The 13968-nt window shown below is 37.1% G+C and overlaps 2 protein-coding genes across 10 annotated transcripts; both read left to right on the top strand.

Moving 5' to 3' along the window:
- Positions 1–7443, top strand: LOC114318888 (putative protein phosphatase 2C 60). Of its 9 annotated transcripts, none has more exons than XM_082880038.1 (8): positions 1–338; positions 436–486; positions 1682–1805; positions 2343–2416; positions 2775–2827; positions 3868–3884; positions 4060–4206; positions 6831–7443. In XM_082880038.1, the coding sequence occupies exons 2-7, from the start codon at positions 472–474 to the stop codon at positions 4191–4193; spliced, it is 417 nt and encodes a 138-aa protein (XP_082736164.1). In that variant the 5' UTR covers positions 1–338; positions 436–471; the 3' UTR covers positions 4194–4206; positions 6831–7443. The 9 variants fall into 9 exon arrangements, 4 of the variants coding, with proteins under 4 accessions (XP_082736164.1, XP_082736163.1, XP_082736162.1 ...); XM_082880037.1 differs by having other exon boundaries at positions 2340–2416; positions 6834–7443; XM_082880036.1 differs by having other exon boundaries at positions 2340–2416; positions 6831–7274.
- Positions 7444–11282: 3839 nt separating this feature from the next.
- LOC114259737 (uncharacterized) lies at positions 11283–12041 on the top strand. The gene has a single exon (XM_028199761.2). It carries the CDS (start codon positions 11283–11285, stop codon positions 12039–12041), a length of 759 nt encoding a protein of 252 aa, XP_028055562.2.
- Positions 12042–13968: the final 1927 nt, after the last annotated feature.

Here is a 13968-nt window from a genome sequence, read left to right as displayed (position 1 = left end):
TAAAAAATTAGACATCGGAGCAACTGGTTGACCCATCTCCATTCTCTCTTCTTCCACAGTGTATTCTCTCTCTACTTTCACTTTCGTCTCTCTCTCTCTCTCTCTCTCTCTCTCCGTGTCGCCCCCTTTCTCTCTCTCTGCTATCCCTTCCTTCCATCTTTTCCCCTGCTCCTCTCGCTTTCTTCTCTCCCTACTACGCTCATTCCTCTCTTTTTCTCTGGCTCGACTGAATGCAGGCCGAAGTGGTTGTTCTGTTTAAAATCCTAATCTAACCTAGTGAGCCTCTGTCTGGTTTCTAAGAAACAAAGGATTTTTTTTTTTGAAGGGCAATCAACAAGGTATGCCTCTCTCTAAGTATTTCTAAAACCCCCTCTTCTAAAACTCTCTTCCTCCTCATTTTTTACTCTGTTTTCTCTCTTTGAATTTGTATTCCAGTCTCCCCTGGCTCACACTGATTCGAAATTTGTACTAATGAAGCAAGGCTTTGTAAGGATTTTATTCTATTTTTCTATTTATATATCTCGGTTGCATTTGTCATGAAATAATCCATTTTTACATTAATTAATATAGTATTTTGTGACCATTTTGTTGCTTCCATGACTTCTTCTTGATTTGTTGCAAAATATTTCATCTTATTTTGGCATTAAAATTATAGGGCTAATTATGTTATTTGAATTTTGATTGCATTTAAGATGTTTGTAAAAATGCTTAGTTTGTTAGCAAGTTAAACAAAAGTATTTTGGAACTATATTTTCATTGCATTTAGATGTTGTTGAAAACTTGTGATTGATTTAACATGTTCTCCAAAGATTTATCCCAAAATATATTTAGTGATATTCACATGAAGTAGCTATAACTTGTGGTTGGGACCTCCCAATTTGTAAGTTAGGGCAAATAGTTATTCCAACTGTTTTTGGTGATGTCAGTTCTTATTGTTCTAGTTGAATTAAATAGTCATCTGAATTAAATCTTTTGTTTGATTGGTTTTTAAATATGTGTGTGTGTGTGTGTATTGAAAAATGAACATAGTTCACATACAACTGTACCGGTAAAGAGAGGCTCTCCTACGGCAGGTGCGGGTGCGCTCAAGTGCTAGTGCCCGTATGCTTTGGTAGGTACGCGATGCTGCCGTCTGCCCCTAAAAAGTCCTGGCATCGTGGGATTAGGGGCGATCAAGCTTAAGCACCTTGTGTAGTTCCCCCTCGAGCGCAAAACGCAAGAGTCCCCTTTTGGTATCAGAGCCTTATAAGACTGCCGATCCTCTCACTCTCCGAGCACCGGTAAAGAGAGGCTCTCCTGCGGCAGGTGCGGGTGCGCTCAAGTGCTAGTGCCCGTATGCTTTGGTAGGTACTCTGATTGCTTACAAAGCAAGTTTTTATTTATAACCCCTTCATTCATGTTTTTTATATTGGAAGTCATTGATTATATGATCCAGTTTGTGAGCTGTTTATGTTTCTTTTAGATCTATTGAAAAAAGTAATTGTTGTTTGATTGTGGATTATCTATCAGAAGCCATTTAACACTCATGTACCTATGGGACAATGGAGTACTTCTTGTTTTGGAATGGATGGTTAAGATCCTTTTTTTTGGAGTTTAAGTGCCATGGCAAATCTAAAATGTAGCGTTGTTGATCTTTATTTTGTCATGCATGAGCACTTTTGATTGCTGCCTTTTTATGCAGGCATATAATTTGTCAAGAGACCACAAGCCTGACCTCAAGGCTGAGAAGGATAGGATTCTGAAGGCTGGTGGTTTTGTCCAATATGGACGGGTCAATGGAAGTCTAAACTTGGCAAGAGCAATTGGTATTTCATCTCTCTATTTTCTTTGTGTAAGCATGAACAAAGTGGAGATGTAAGAAGGATGGACATGGGCATGGCCCATGGACATGTAAATTTTCAAAAAAATGTAGGATATGACATGTGGGACATGCACAATGTAGTTTTTTATATCTCATATATAAGGATAAGAACTTATTCTATGTCACATATAATGCTATTTAATTCAAAGACTAACATATGTTACACTAATTTCTAATAAAGCTACATTGTTTTTCTTTTATCTTGGATTTCAAGTTACTTTATTCGAACTTGTATTGTATTTCATGTGTGCCTAAGCAATGTGCATGTATTCTCCAAGTGTCTACATCTTGTTTGAGTCAAGAAAATTCTAAAAAAATAATGGGACATGTTTTGAGGTGTGTTTGACAAGGGTCGAGAATTGTCCCATGACTGTTGGTGTCGGACACAACACACTACCTTACTAGAAGTGTCCGTGTTTCTCAAGTCAAGATTGTATTCTTTTGTTTGCTTTTGCTCATCTTTTTTCATGGATTTGAGGAGACATGGAATTGAAGCAGAACAAATCACTGCCTGCTGAGAAGCAAATTGTGACTGCCAATCCTGATGTAAATACAGTATGTAGCATCTACATTTATACCGTGTTTTAGCTCTTGCATCTACACTTATATATCATGTTTTAGCTATATGGGCTAGTCAAAGACTCAAACATTGAAAATAAAGCTGAGTCATAAATTTTAGGATGTTATATGAATTTTACTCTGATATATGGGCTAATTTTAGAGTTATAGCTGTTAAAATATGATATTTTCTTATTTCTCACTCACGAGAAATACACTTTTTTGTATGCAAATATCCCAGATAAGTTGTCTTCAGCTGTTTGATTTTTCATTTATGGTTTTTTCTTCATATCCTTGTCAACCCGTTGATAAATATTGTATTGTCTTATATCATATTTTAATCTGCTTGAACTAGGTGGAGCTTTGTGATGACGATGAATTTCTCGTGATAGCGTGTGATGGTATATGGTAAGTCTCTTATTTGTGTTGCCTCTTCCCTTCTTAATCTTATTTTTTTCGATAATTAGTTAGTTACAGATGTTCTTCATAAAGCTTCAGCCATAAGTTATTTGGGGAGTTCATTGGATTTATACTCTTGTTTAGAAGTGAGTAGAGCTCATAAGTCATAAGCATTGTATTACAAGAAACTAGAAATCAACCTAATGAAGAAACATTGACCATGTTACATTACTAGAGTTGTGGCTTTTGCTTGCCACTTGGGCCTTGCTTTAATCCTTCCAGTAGAGTATTTTAGACTCCTAGTGGAGAGCACTAATTTTTTTTTTCTTTTTTTGATTGGCACAGGGGTGTCAATATTTAATGAATTCAATATAAATTTTGGGCTTGAGTAGGCCACTTTAAACAGATATGAGTGGACAAGAAAGGAATTTATATATAGATTTTATACAAGGGATGGTTTTTATGGCACTTATGATAGCAATTGAATTTCTGACTTTTTTGGTCCCTTTGTCATTCTACTATGCCCAAAAAGAAGCTCTGCTTGAATTCATTTGGCCATATAATGAAGATGAACCTTTCATTCAATTTTCATTTTACTAATGGATTACCGAGTGTATTAAGAAGATTGGTTCTATCATTCTATTGACAGCCCACTAGTCCTTTTATGCGGTCGAAAGTTTGCTACAAAAATAGATAAATGTAGCTGAGACTGATCAACCTGGGATCTAGCTTTGCTTGCTGCACTACATCTTGCAGCCATACCCATCCCTCTCTACCCTCATTTTTGCTTTGATTTCCATTAGCAACTTCAAAACTAAATCCCCAAATCCCATAATATGAAACTCATGAAAGTCAATTAAACATTTTCATTCCCCATGTCTCAGCCCCTTCATCCAGTTCAGAAAGGGCAGGCAACATCTTTCCCCCCTTCAGGGTGCTATTCAAAGCTTTCATTGTGGAATTGATTTCATGAGCTGTTACTTTCTTTCATACCATTTATTGTGTTTGTAGATAGTTGAATATATGCTTATGAACATGCGACGAGGCAGTTCCTTGTACTTGCAAGGTATGGCATTTTGATCCATTGCAAAAGCAGTCTTATTATTCGTTCTTTGTTTAGAGACACTAATTTCTGACGAGGCAGTTCCTTGTACCTGCAAGGTATGGCATTTTGATCCATTGCAAAAGCAGTCTTAACATTTGTTCTTTGTTTAGAGACACTAATTTCTATTGTGCTTTAGATATGAAGGAGGATGAGACTGAGGCTGAGGCTGGGTTGGAGTGCCTACATCAATCTGCAAAGAAAGAGCTACAAGTGTACCTGAATGTAGATGGGCCATTGAAAGACTCCAATGAGAGTTCCACACAAAATTAGCAAGACTGGCCAGGTATTTTCAATATTTTTTTAAACTATTGTTTTCTTCTGCATAATATGAACTGGTTGACTCACTAAAATGTTCAAATGGTGTTGGAAGTCAACAAAACTTGACACACACGACTAACTAGGCACAAATAACTTGTAGGAAAAGATAGGACTTGATGATTCCCGATTTTGAATCTGGAGCCAAATTTCCGTTTGTGAAAACTTGAACGGGTTGACACACTAAAATGCTCAAACGGCGTCAGATGTCAACGAAACTTGACACACTTGACTAATTACGCACAAATGACTTGTAGGAGAAGACGGGACTTGAAACTGTTTTCCGGTTTTGAATATAGAGCCTAATTTCCATTTATGAAATTTATTCTTTAGAAACTATTTTTCGAATTGGTTGACACACTAAAATGCTCAAACGGCGTCAGATGTCAACGAAACTTGACACCCTTGACTAATTAGGCACAAATGACTTGTAGGAGAAGGCATGACTTGAAACCGTTTTTCGGTTTTGAATCTGGAGCCTAATTTTTGTTTATGAAAACTTATTCTTGGGTTTTCTTTTTTTTGATTCGTTTGACTCACTAAAATGGTCAAAACGGCGTTGGATGTCAACGAAACTTGACACACACAACGTACTAAGCACAAATGACTTGTAGGTGAAGACTGAACTTGAAACCGATTCCTGATTTTGAATCTAGAGCCTAATTATATGTTATAATCTGATTTATGTATGTATTTATTATTGAAATAAATATCAAATGTTTTACAACTTTCGTAAGCTTGAAATTAATTATATTGTAAATGATGTTTTTTTTTTTGGTTTCTTTTTGAAGATGCAACCCCTTTTGAGTACATGATGATATCTTCGCATATCGATATTGGAACTTACTATATATATGTTTTCTATTTGTATTGTCGATACTTATGTTTTGTTTTAGATACAAAAATTTGAGTTCTTGAATATCAAAAATTATTAGTATTGTTGGAGGATATTTGATATATTTTTGTAAAGAATATTTTGTTGACAATTGTTACGAGGTACATATATATTATTCTTAGTACAATTTTGTGAATGTCGATGTGGATGTGGATGTATTTTATTTAAGAAAATGTTAATAATTGGTACAAGGAATGAATTAATAAAATATATATTGATTTTATGAAAATAATTTTATTGCAACAATAATAAATCGTCGCTGATGTAATCATCATTTCCTTACATTTTATTAGTGACAGGTTAACCTGTTGCATATACATATTAGTTCAAATCTTTAGCGCCGGTTCAAACTGTCGCAATACGATATTAATTTTTTTTTTGCGACGTTTTTGACCGTCGCTAATAATACTTTTCGTGACGTCAAATGCTGTCACCAAAAAAATTTTGGCGACGGCAACCAACATCGTCATTAAAAGTGAAGTTTTTTCCCTTTTGTTTGTGTCAGGTGAAACCGTCGCAAAAAATATTGATTAGCCATCCCTACAAGAAAGCGACGGTTTGTAACCGTCGCAAATACTTTTTGTCACGCCCTTTTCTGCCACCCCCCATTTCCCGTCGTTACTCCGCTGCAAAAAGTCTTTTGCGACGATATGTGAATCTTTTGCGACGTTTAAGGCCGTCACAAAAGCTCCAGTTTTTAGTAGGCTTCCTTGTAGCATTGATTTGGATTTGGTGAAATCTTCTTTTACTTTGAAGGAGGAGGTGTATCATTGTCTTATTAATTATTGGAAATGGGGTCACAGCAGTGATTGTGGTGTCTCTATTTGAGGTCTATTATGGTCTTATTTTTATGATCCAACCCGTTAATTTTGTAGAGTTTGTTGAGTACTTCATGCCTACCAAAAATCATATTAATCGGATATCAACAACTATATGGTCGAATTGCATATTGTTTATGCTATTTCTCAAACGAAAAACTTATTATTTATTTTTTTGGTTATCGATCATATAGTTATTGATATTCAATTAATATGATTTTTGGTAGGCATGAAGTACTCAACAAACCCTACAAAATGAACGGTTTGGATTATAAAAATAAGGTCATAATATACCTCAAATGGAGGCACCACAGTGACCCCATTTCCTTAATTATTTATGTTTAAATTTCTTTCTTCCACTTGTTTAAAAAAAAATTATAGATTCATTAGTCAAAACTTCATCTTTGGCTTTGAAACTAGAAAAAACTAGCTTTCAATCAAAAGCTGCTATGCACGCCTGGTATTAGCTTATTCATTTAGTTGAGGCATAGGTGAGATAGAATAGGACTACTTTTTAGCCTTAAAGCATGTCTTACTCGATTAGTATACACAATTATTCTGTGTAGGACTTGATCTTTGAGTCGAGTCAGATCAGGTACTGTGAGAGTGGCAGAGGTTTGGGCACCATCTAAGATTTCTGAGGGCCTGCTTGTTTTTATTCTTTGATGTATTAGGGTGTGGGGTGGTTGTGTTTACCACTATTCAAATTTGCAGCATCTCTGGATGACCATGAATCTACATTGAACCTACAGTAGTGAAGATTACAAATACTAATTGCACAAAACCCACCGTCACAATTTAAAAAAATAAAATAAAAAATCAACATGCATTCAATTTTGAATCTATACTAACTGATGACTTTTATTTTGTCCTCTTTAGCAGGTATAGCTATTCGGATTGGTAAGGTCCTTGACGTGGTGAAGCGGTTGGAAAACACCCAAAGCTTGTATGGACAAAAGGCAAGTCTAGATGCTTGAGGAACTAAAATTTGTGTAAGTGACGTTGAATGAATTGACAAAAAAAAATGTAGATACCCCTCACGAGGATGGAGGACAAGGTGAGGATGAGGAACGCGAAGAAGAGTTGGGAAGTGATGAAGATGATGATGATGAGGGAGATGAAGAAGAGTCGGGAACATAAGATGTTGAAGACAGAGATGAATTTTCTAAGGAGCCTTGACCTTGGCCTTTTCATTGTTTATCTATGCTTAGACTAAACTCATAGTTGAATATGTTGTGGGTTTTGTAGTTGTCCCAATTTGTTTATGAACACTTTTTGCTTACTTTTGGGAGTTTAGTATGATATGTTTCGTGTATACAAAAATTCTTATGGTTGGTGTTTGGTAAATATGACCTCACCAAGTGTGGCTTGATAAGGTGTTGCTGATCTTCGTCAATGCTACCAATCAGATTATGCCACTCAACAGCTTGCTAGAGAAACTATTCATACCAAATAATTTAAAGAAAAATGCTTGAGACCTCGAAATTATATATATGTTTTTTTTCCTTAGGCAGTGTTGGTTTGAATTTTTTTTTTTGGCAAGGGTGGGTTATGTGTAGGGATGCGTTAAAAAATTAGACATCCCGTACTAACTCAGCTTGTATGGTTTGATAAGGTGAGTGAGTTGGGTTGGACTGGTTGGGTGGTAATTTTGATTTGAAATAAATAGTATTGATTTGTGAAAACTTGCGCTTTTTTGTTAAATCACTTGCTCTTTTTGTGAATCACTTATTTTTTTTTTAATGAAAATTTACGCCTTTTTGTGAAATCACTTGCTCTTTTTGTAAAAACTTACGTCTTTTTGTGAAATCACTTGTTCTTTTTGTGAAAACTTACGTCTTTTTGTGAAAGCACTTATTATTTTTATGAGAACTTACACTTTTTTATGAAAATATTTACGCTTTTTTTGTGAAATCACTTACGGCTTTTGAGATAACTTATGTTTTTTTGTAAAATTATTTACGCTTTTTTGTGAAATCAATTACTCTTTTTGTGAAAACTTACGTTTTTTTGTGAAATTACTTACGCCTATTTCTGAAATTACGTACTCTCTTTGTGAAATCACTTACTCTTTTTGTGAAATTATTTACGCCTTTTGTGAAAAGTTATACCTTTTTGTGAAATTGTTATGTCTTTTTGTGAAATCACTTACTCTCTTTGTGAAATTATTACGCATTTTTGTGAAATTACTTACTCTTTTTGTAAAAACTTACACCTTTTTGTGAAATTATTTATGCCTATTTGTGAAATCACTTACTCTCTTTGTGAAAACTTATGCCTTTTGTGAAAACTTACGTCTTTTTGTGAAATTACTTACTTTTTTTTTGTTGAAAACTTACACTTTTTTGTGAAATTACTGACGCATTTTGTAAAAACTTAAGCCTTTATGTTAAATTAGTTATGCTCTTTTGTGAAATCCCTTACTCTTTTTGTTAAACTAGTAACACAAATTTGTATACCAAAAAACATAAAAAGGTTAAGTGCCTTGCATATGGTATGTAAGGCACACCTAAGAAAGATCCAATATGTAGATAGATAGATAGATTAGCTGATTTGGAAACCAACCAAAAGCCAAAACAATACACATGTCTGTCACGTAAATCTTGTGAAATCTTCGTAAAGATGAAAAAGAATGGACCGATGGTACTACTAGAGATTTTTATTTATATTATGCATAGGATTATTTTAAATGTACAAAAAGCATGACAAAAACTTCTTTTGAGTTGTGTTTTTACACACAGATAATTTTAAAAGTCTGAAGCAACCTAGATGTTTTCTACATTTTCAAATTCCAAAAATATCCTCAATAAATTCACAACTTATTAATATTTTACGACACCACTGGTTCAATCTCGTTTTTGTTCTGGCCTTTTATGAACAGTTGCATATCTCTTTCCATCTATCTACTCTAAAAAAAATGGTAGAACTCTGTTTTTTACTTACTGTTTTCTACTTTTTTTTCTCTTTATTATCTGCTTTAAAAAAATGGTAGAACTCTATTTTCTATTTTTCTTTTCTTGTACATTTTCTTTTCTTTTATTTCCAATCACAATTACTTGGCCCACTTTGGTTTAGAAACACATGCAATACTTCCATCAGGCAACAACTTATTTTGTTTTAAACATGCGCCTACTCGTACCTGTTGGCCAACATCCATTTTCAATTTCAAAGCAGGCAATCTTTCTAAGGGCAACAACGTATAAAAATGCGCACATTTAGATCTCAATGTATTTTCCACAAGGTGGTTGATTGTAATCAGGGGAAAGCAAGCTTCTGCGATGGCCAACGAGGGTGGATGGAAGCCGGTGTTCAGACGAAGACAAGGTATGAAGGGTCCGTTAGCAAGGCTTCACACAATCTTTGTGGACGAGATTCCGGAATCGATGACCCGTAAAGGACTGTACACTATGTTTTCAAATTTTGGTATCGTCAAAGATGTCTATATCCCTGAAAAAAGGAGAAAAGCAACGAGAACCAAATTCGGATTTGTAAGGTACGATTGTCCTGTTGCAACCGGAGTCGCGATTCAGAAAGCTAATGGAGTAAGGTGTGGCGATAGAATATTGAAGGTGAAAAGGGCAGATTTTGAAAGAGATAAGGAACCAACATATCCAAGAGCAATAGTCCAGAAACCAGTTGGGATACTGACCCTAGCAAGGGTAGATGTTGGAGGGAGAAGCTCTTACGCTGAGGCTTTGAAAGGAGGGATGAATGGTAGTGGTACTAATATTAGGATTAAAGTGGAAGAATATGCCACCGGTTGGCTACCAATGAGTGTAGTTACTAAAGTTAAAACTCATTGCAGCTTCGCTGACCTCAAAGCAGATTGCCAACTCAGTGGGTTGAAGGATATTCAAATCCAAGAAGGTGGAGGAAGAAATGTGCTGATCACGTTCAAATCAAAAGAAGATATGATGCAATTCATGCATAGCTCTGGGGATTGGATTATGGAGTGGTGTGAGTCAATCATTGAATGGCATAAAGGCGTGAGGTTGGATAATGAAAGAGTTGTGTGGGTAAGGTGTTTTGGTGTGCCTCCACATCTGTGGAATGTTAATAATTTTTGAAAAATCGGTGAAGCTTGCGGTGTAGTTGTTGAGATGGATCATAATGTTTTAAGCATGGAGTCGTTGAAGTGTAGGAAAGTTCGAATTTGTACATCTCAATTGGAGCGTATTGACAAAATGGTGTTCCTGGAAAGAGATGGCAGTACGTATCCTGTTCGTGTAGTCGAAGTTGTGGACTTGCCAACTAAATCCATAGGTGGTGAGGATCTCAGCTCTGCAACAAACCGTGCAAGCAGGAAGGAAGATGATGACGTGGACAAACCTGTGGCTGGTGGGAGCGAAAAATCGTGACATGGATGATAGTAAGAGGAATGATGTGGCAGTACGGGCAGGTTCTGAGCACACGTGCTACTTTGCTTCCCTTTCCATGGTTAATGAGACAGGTATAGAAATGGGAACTCGAAATACTGCTGTGGTTAATCCACTACCCAATGTCAGCATTCAGACAACATCATTGCGGGAGGTTGAGGGGAATGGAAGTCGAGCAGCTGAGGCATCAACATAACTGAATAAAAGTTTGAGTGAAAGAGATTTACTTAAGCCCATTATATCGTTGGAAGTGGTTTTGGATGAGGCCCATTTTGATGGGCTTAGTAAAGGGCCTTAGTAAAGGGCCTGCTAATGGTAAGGCAGTTTCTGCGGAGCAAGACAGCCCAGTTGAGGAAGTGGGAGATAGTGATGATGAGCTTAGCAGCAGTGAAGATGAAGGAGAAGTGCCCCAACCTGATGCAGCTGTTTGGGCCAATAGTATTACGGCCCAAGGTAAGGAAAGTAGCAGGCCAAGAACAGAGAAGGGGCTTACTGAGAAGGAGACGGTTAACACTGATGGCTCACAAGGCAGACTCTGGAGAAGAAAAGGAAAATCGGGGGCTCCTTTTAGAAATGGTTTTCAACGAGGTGCGTTGGTTCGAGCTGCAACAATGGCCACTTCGTCAGCTCTCTCTATTAGCAATGACTTATGTAAGCAAAAGAAAATTAGAAAAGAGGCTGAGGCCACAGTGCAGATGGGAATTAAGCTGGGTCTGACACTGACTGGGCATGAAGATGAAGCTGTGGAGCGAATAATGCAGATGGAAAATGAAGACATTGATAAAGTGAAAGGTCAAGGGGTGAAGCCAGGTGCTTAGTTTTTATCACTTGTTCAGGGGCTACCTTGGTGAATTATTATGTTGTTATGAAGATTCTTTCTTAGAATGTTCGGGGATTGGGTAGGACAGAGAGACGCTCAAGGGTTAAAGAATTGCCGAGATTGAAAAGGATAGATATGGTCTTGCTTCAAGAAACAAAACGCTCAAGCATTGATGCCAATGATGTTAGATCTCTGTGGCCTTCTGATTCGGTGGAGTTCATGGCTGTAAACGCGATTGGTACTGCTAGAGGTCTTCTATGCATCTGGAACCCGGAGGTCTTCTCCTTAAAAGGATGTTGCTGCTCTATAAGTTTTATCCTGTTAGGAGGTACTATGCATTCTAATCTTAATTGTGTTGTTGGTAACATTTATGCACCTAACGAAGATGAGAATAGGAGGAAGTTGTGGAACACTTCAGTCAATTTAAAGTCTGCCTTCTCAGATCCATGGTGTCTAGGGGGGGATTTCAATGAAGTTAAAAATATTAGTGAAAGAAAAAGGTGTATTAGGAGGGACAGAGGTATGGGAGATTTCGGTAATTTTATTAGTTCCCTTGAACTGGTTGACATCCCCATGTTGGGTAGGAGGTATACTTGGGGAAATTCTCAAAGTTGGAGTAGGATTGATCGGTTTCTAGTTAACCCTGAGGGGATGGAGTGGTACAAATATAAAGTTTGGGGGCTATCTAGGCTATTCTCTAATCATAGCCCTATTTTGTTGATGGAGGACGATAGGGATTGGGGGCCGAAACCCTTTAAGTTTATAAATGCATGGGTCTTACACCCTAATTTTCTTGAGGAAGTGAGAAGAGTTTGGGATTCAACAATACTTCAAGGTTGGGCAGGCTACGTAATTATGGAGAAGCTGAGAGTTCTGAAAGTTGCTCTAAAATGATGGAATCTGCCTGTGTTTGGAGATGTACACTCAAAGTTGCAAGAAGCTGAAGCTCAACTACACTCTGGATTTGCAATCCGAAATAAGGGACTTGGATGAGGTGGAGAAGGGTAGAAGAAAGGAGGTTAGGGGTGAGATTTGGAAGCTTAGGGAAAGGAAAGATTGGTTGTGGGTACAAAAGTCTAGGATGGATTGGGCTCTTAAAGGTGACCGAAATACTAGATTTTTTCATATTATGGCTACTAAGAGACATAGTAGAAACTTGATTGCTTCTCTGGAGGTTAACAAGGTTTAGGTTGAAGAACCAAGTATGATTAAACAAGCAGTGTGCCACAATTTCCAGAGTGTATTTACCGAACAATGGAGATATAGGCCAAGAATTGATGGAGAATTCAAGAAGATTGAAGCTAATCAGGTAGCTGACATTTTGGAGAAAGAGTTTACAGTGGAAGAAGTATGGGCTGCCATTAAAGAATGTGATGGCAACAAAGCCCCGGGTCCGAATGGGTTTAATATGCTATTTTTTCAAAAAAGCTGGAAATTTTTGCAAGTGGACATCATGAAATTCATGAAGGAGTTCTACAGCAATAGTAAATTGGGAAATGGGGCAAATTGCTCCTTTGTCACTCTTATCCCAAAGAAGGAAAACCCTAGTTCTCTTACTGATTATCAACCTATTAGTTTGATAAATTCTCCTTACAAAGTGTTGTCTATAGTGTTGGCCAATAGACTCAAGCAAGTCCTGCCTAGTGTGATTGACAAGGTTCAGTCTACTTTTGTGAGGGGAAGGAATATTTTGGGTGGAGTGCTTATAGCAAATGAGGTGGTGGATTGGTGGAAAAAATCAAAGAAGAAGGGTCTCATTCTTAAACTGGACTTCCAGAAAGTTTATGATACGGTTAACTGGAATTGTTTGATGCAAATGTTATCTAGCTTTAGGTTTGGTTCAAGATGGATTCGTTGGATGAAAGAATGTGTAGGATCTGCTTGAATTTCTATTTTGGTCAATGGCTCACCGTCTGTTGAATTTTGTCCACAAAAAGGGCTTAGACAAGGCGATCCTCTTTTACCTTTTCTGTTCAATGTTGTTGCTGAGGGGCTGAATATTTTGCTGTCAAAAGCAAAGGAATTGATGATTATCAAAGGTGTGGTGGTGGGTGGGAGTGGGGTCAATATATCTCATCTTCAGTTCGCTGATAACACTATCATTTTTTGTGAGGCTGATTGGGCTGAGATTGTGGCTGTGAAACACATCCTGAGATGCTTTGAAGTGGTCTCGGGGCTGAAGATAAACTTTCATAAAAGCCTGATTTGTGGTGTGGGAGTTGAAGATGGATTGGTGGAAGAATTTGCAGCTAAACTAAATTGTCTAAGTCATAAACTTCCTATAAAGTATCTTAGATTGCCACTTGGCGCCAATCCAGGTAGGAAGCAAGTTTGGCAGCCTGTGGTGGAAAGGATTAAAAAGAAATTATCTGGTTGAAAGCGTAGGCTTCTCTCTTATGCCGGGAGAGTCACTCTTATTAAGTCTGTTCTGTCTTCCCTACCTATTTTCTATATGTCTCTATTTAAGATTCCAGTGTGTGTGGCTAAAGAAATTGATAAGATCCAAGCTAGGTTTTTGTGGGGAGGGATGATTCTCATAGGAAAATTCATTTGGTAAAATGGAAGGAGGTGCAGCTGCCTAGGAATCAAGGAGTTCTTGGAATCTGAAACCTTTTAGTGACTAATGAATGCTTGCTACTTAAGTGGTGGTGGAGATATGCCTTGGAAGATGAGGCCATGTGGAAATTAGTGATTTGTGCCAAATACGGTGTATCTGGAGGAGGTTGGTACCCTTCATTGAATCGATTTGGGTCTGTCTCTATTATCTGGAGAGATATTCTTGTGGTGGTACATGCTAATCCTAGGTTGTATAGTTTTTTGT

This window comes from Camellia sinensis, chromosome 7 (assembly GCF_055761805.1).
Source record: "Camellia sinensis isolate YWXY chromosome 7, ASM5576180v1, whole genome shotgun sequence".
Lineage (NCBI taxonomy): Eukaryota > Viridiplantae > Streptophyta > Magnoliopsida > Ericales > Theaceae > Camellia > Camellia sinensis.
Note: the sequence above shows the minus strand (reverse complement) of the source record. Positions and strands in the feature narration are given on the sequence as shown.